General features: G+C 40.1%; 1 protein-coding gene across 1 annotated transcript; it reads right to left on the bottom strand.

Annotated features, from left to right (window-relative positions):
* Positions 1-8: 8 nt before the first annotated feature.
* Positions 9-1,910, bottom strand: LOC110591282 (protocadherin gamma-A3-like; the record flags this gene model as incomplete). Its single annotated transcript, XM_021702158.2, has 1 exon — positions 9-1,910. A coding segment is annotated over exon 1 (1,740 nt), but the record flags the coding sequence as incomplete, so codon positions are not given.
* Between the last annotated feature and the right edge of the window lie 2,525 nt (positions 1,911-4,435).

Here is a 4,435-nt window from a genome sequence, read left to right as displayed (position 1 = left end):
TCTGCGGAGCGGGGCGCCAGCTCCACGCCTGTGGAACCGTCGGTGGGGAGGGCAGGGTACAGGATTTCGGGCGCATTGTCATTCTGGTCCAGCACAAATATGCTCAATGACACATTGCTGCTGAGTGGAGGGTTCCCACTGTCACTGGCTGTCACCAATAGCTGTAGGTCTCTAACCTGCTCATAGTCAAAGGAACGGAGCGCATACAGGACACCGGTGTCAGAATTGATGGAGACATAGGTGGAGAGAGGCGCTCCCTGGATAGTATCCTCAGTCAGTGCATAAGTGATGTGGGCATTGTGGATGCTGTCAGGATCCTGGGCGGTCACACAGAAGATGGAAGCTCCCCTGGGGTTGTTTTCAGGAATGTAGGCAGAGTAGGAGGACTGACTGAAGGCAGGCGGGTTGTCATTGATGTCTGCAACACGCAGAGTGATATGAGTACTCGTGGACAGTGGGGGATTTCCTCCATCTGTGGCTCTGAGAGTGATGTTATATTCAGACACCTGTTCACGGTCTAGAGATCTGGCTGTCACTAAGCGGTAATATTGGTCTATTGATTTTTCTAAATTAAATGGAATATTTCCCAGGACAAAAACTGTGACTTGCCCATTTTGCCCAGAATCCCGGTCGTGCACATTGATAAGGGCAATTTCTCTTCCAGCAGTAGCCTCTTCTGGGACTGATCCAGTAAGAGAAGTGATAATAATTTCTGGGGCATTGTCATTCACATCCAGAACTGTGACTAATATCTTAGTTCTTGAAAGGAGACCAGGTCCATCTTGTGCTTCAATTTTAATTTCATAGAATGTAGCATCCTCATAATCTAGACTTTTTAAAATTGATATATCTCCAGTCACTGAATTGAGATCAAACATCTGAGCGACGTTCCCAGGCATTTTATCTAGAATATAGGACACTTGAGCATTGAATCCTTCGTCAGGGTCAGTGGCATTCACCGTGAGCAGCGTGGTACCCACTGGCAAGTTCTCCGGAACACTTACTTGATATGCAGGTTGAGTAAATACTGGTGGGTTGTCATTTGCATCCAGAACTACCACTTGGATGCATAAGTTGCCAGAGAGGACAGGGTTTCCACCATCAGAAGCAATGAGGACAAGCTGGTGAACTTTCTTTTGCTCACGGTCCAGAGCCCTCTCCAGCACCAGCTCTGGGTACTTGGCCCCATCAGAGACATGCTTCACAGCCAGGGAAAAGTAGTCATTGGGGCTGAGGTGGTAGTTCTGAAGGGAGTTCATGCCCACATCTGGGTCAAATGCAGTCTTAAGTGGAAATCGAGTTCCAGGAGCCGTTAGTTCACCAATTTTTATTAACAATTCCTCTGTTAGAAAATCAGGAGCATTATCATTAATGTCTTTAATTTCTATTTCTACTTCAAAAATTTTCAATTTGTCTTCAACCAGGATGTTAAATTTTACCAGACACAGTGTGCTCTGAGCGCAGAGCTCCTCCCGGTCTATCCTGCCTGCCGTGACCAAGCTGCCGCTTTGCAGGTTCAAAGCAAAGAGCTGCGTCCTACCTCTGGAGACGATGCGGACTCCATGCTCCGCCAGCTCCCAGGGCTCCAGTTCCAGGTTCTTGGAGATGTTGCCCACAAAGGAGCCTTTGTCCAGCTCCTCCTGCACTGAGTAGTGGATCTGCCCGGATCCAGTCTTGCACAGCGTCCCCAGAAGCATGCACAGCAGGGTCAGTCCTCTGCGGTGTTTGAATCTCAGATATTTTGTCATTTCCTCTTTGGTGAATTATTTTCTGTGAATTCGGTTCCAAGTACCCACGACGGACTCAAATCTTATTTTTTCTCAAGGAACTAAGGCTTTTATGGTCCTAATTTATGTGTCACAGAGCTGGTTGACTGACAAACTGAGCTTTGTAGCAGCCTCGGATCTTCTGGAATCTGACTGACTGGTTCTTTGCTTTTTAAGAACAAGGAAATGGTGGACTAGCGCTCAAGCTCCGTTTTCCTCCTTGAATGGTCAACAGCGACACTCAGAGGCCTAATGGTTTACTGCACCCTCTCAGACAAACCCAAGTTAGTCATTTTTAAGTTTCCCAACACCTGAAATCATCTTTATCAGAGGTAATGGGACTGGTGTTTATTTCCCACAGCTGAATTGCTATATGTTAAAGTATGTAACTTCAACTTCCTTGGGAAGCCATGCTCTAACCTTAACACCACTAATATTGCTTTAAATATGCTGGAGTTACTGTTTTGAAATGTTCAAAATTTAAAAACCACAAAAAAAATTCAGTCATATTTATAATTATATTTATCAAAGTTTGTCCTTGATAGCCTGACATCTTAGTTTCAATATTTTAATTTAACCCATTCATTAAAAATATAATTGGATGTTAGACGATATGTGGGGATTTAAGGTAAATGATATGAACATAACCACTCCCTCGCCCCAAAGCTATGAAGATACAATCAAACAAGGAATTCCAGTGCATTGAGAAAGCTACCAAAATGGGCGAAGCCAAAGGTGATGGGAGGGCCTCCCACCTGGCCTTGGAGGTTAGCAAAGGCTCTCCCAAGAAACATGACAGGAGTGGATCAGGGAAAAGGCCTGGATGTGAGAGAGAATGGTATGGCAATGTCTAGATGTGAGAGAGAAACCAAAGAACTTCAGGGTACTGGAAGTAGTTCACTTTGCCTAAATCTAGAGTGAGGGTATTTTTTAAAGACCCAAACTGAAACTAGTAGAGATAAATTTTTGTTTTGTGTTCCAGAAATGCTTTCTCTGTATTTGTTTTTCTCTCCAAGCACAGAAATAGAAATATATTTGTCATTTCAAGCATGTACTGTTATAAACTTATCCATAAGGCATTTATTCTTATGAAGAGATAGTATAAACACTATAAGGAACTCTGTCTTTAATTTTTCTCAGTTTATACTTTATTTATTACCTAGAAGTAAAGATGTTATGATGTATTATTCCACAATAAGTTTCAGTTTTATCTCCTAGAGAATTATGTAATAGTAATAAAACACAAGAGACACATTGGCTTAGATCAGCTCTCCTCAAATGCCCTTAAGTATAATAAAAAATCACAGCACCTTGAAAGATGATAATACCATTAAACATAAGACTCGGTTAGTATATGATTACTTCCAAATCAAAATTTAAAATGATCCCAGTTATATAGAATATTAGTGTAGTCTTTGTTCTTCATTATTAAAAACATAACGAACATACTAAAAGCCAACTTGAAAAAAGGAATAAGGAAGGAAGACAGTGGTTGTGAGGGAGACTAAGGTTAGGTGAGGGATTGGAAATATTTTTAACAATGCTATGGTTAGGAATCTTTGAGAGGAGAAATGTATAAGGAGCATTTTTAGGGACAATTATTTGATATGGTCTCTGAATCCCTTGAGGATATATATTATTTTTAATGTTTGGAAGTACATGTGGTTTCCAGATATGAAAAAATAAAAACATCAAAGAGAAACATATTTACTATTACACTATCCATTTATTATAGAGCAAACAATAATTCAATCACTTTGAAGTAGTAGCTGTTAAGCAACAACTACTTTAGAAGTCAGTAGGATTTTTAGCTAAGCTGAGATACCAAGACATACCTTCCTAAAACACAGTGAAGCATATTTATTTCTAAATTTCCATTTTTTAAATAGGGAAGGTCATACAAATCAAATAAAATTAAGAACCTCACTGCCAAACTGAAGGAAAAATATTAAAATTGAGTGAGAAGAAACTGAAGTGTTTCATTACTCATAGATTAAAATATAAAACAAAAACCATGAATTTTAAAGCATTTGAGTAAACATAAAATTCAACTTTCATTTTTAAAAAATATCTTTTTATTTTATTTTTTAAAAAGTAAACTCTACCCCCAACATAGGGCTCAAACTCATGACCCGCCAAGATCAAGACTCCCATGGTTCACTGACTGAGCCAGCCAGGGGCCCCTCAACCTTCGTATTTTTAAGACAGAAAGAATTACTGACCCAGGTAGATGAGATGATTTGTCCAGGGATGGGAAAGAAAGTATGAGAAACCAGATATACCAGTTCCTAATGGAATGTTCTTTGATGACCTAAATAATATTCACCCGATACTAACTCCTGATTTATACTCATGATACAATGATTCTAGCCCCTCTTCCCCTTACAGGGTGTGAACACTTAGAACTATTGAGAAATAGTTCACCAGGACTCATTTCCTAAGAATTGATATATTCACAAGGAAATATGAGAAATAGAAAAGATGTGGTAAACAATGGAGGCAGCTAAGTAAATAAATGTTTATTTTAGTAATAGCTACTAAGTATATTGTGAAGGGAATTTACCTGAGAAAATGTTTCTTCTTTATCTTCAAGTAAAGACTGCGGTGCTGATAGAAAATCCTTTTTCTCACAGCTCTCCTGGCTGATGAGCGTGTCCGCGTAGTTGGGC

The sequence above is a fragment of the Neomonachus schauinslandi genome, unplaced genomic scaffold (assembly GCF_002201575.2).
Source record: "Neomonachus schauinslandi unplaced genomic scaffold, ASM220157v2 HiC_scaffold_2863, whole genome shotgun sequence".
Classification (NCBI taxonomy): domain Eukaryota; kingdom Metazoa; phylum Chordata; class Mammalia; order Carnivora; family Phocidae; genus Neomonachus; species Neomonachus schauinslandi.
The sequence above is the reverse complement of the archived record's forward strand: the minus strand, read 5'-3'. Positions and strand labels throughout refer to the sequence as shown.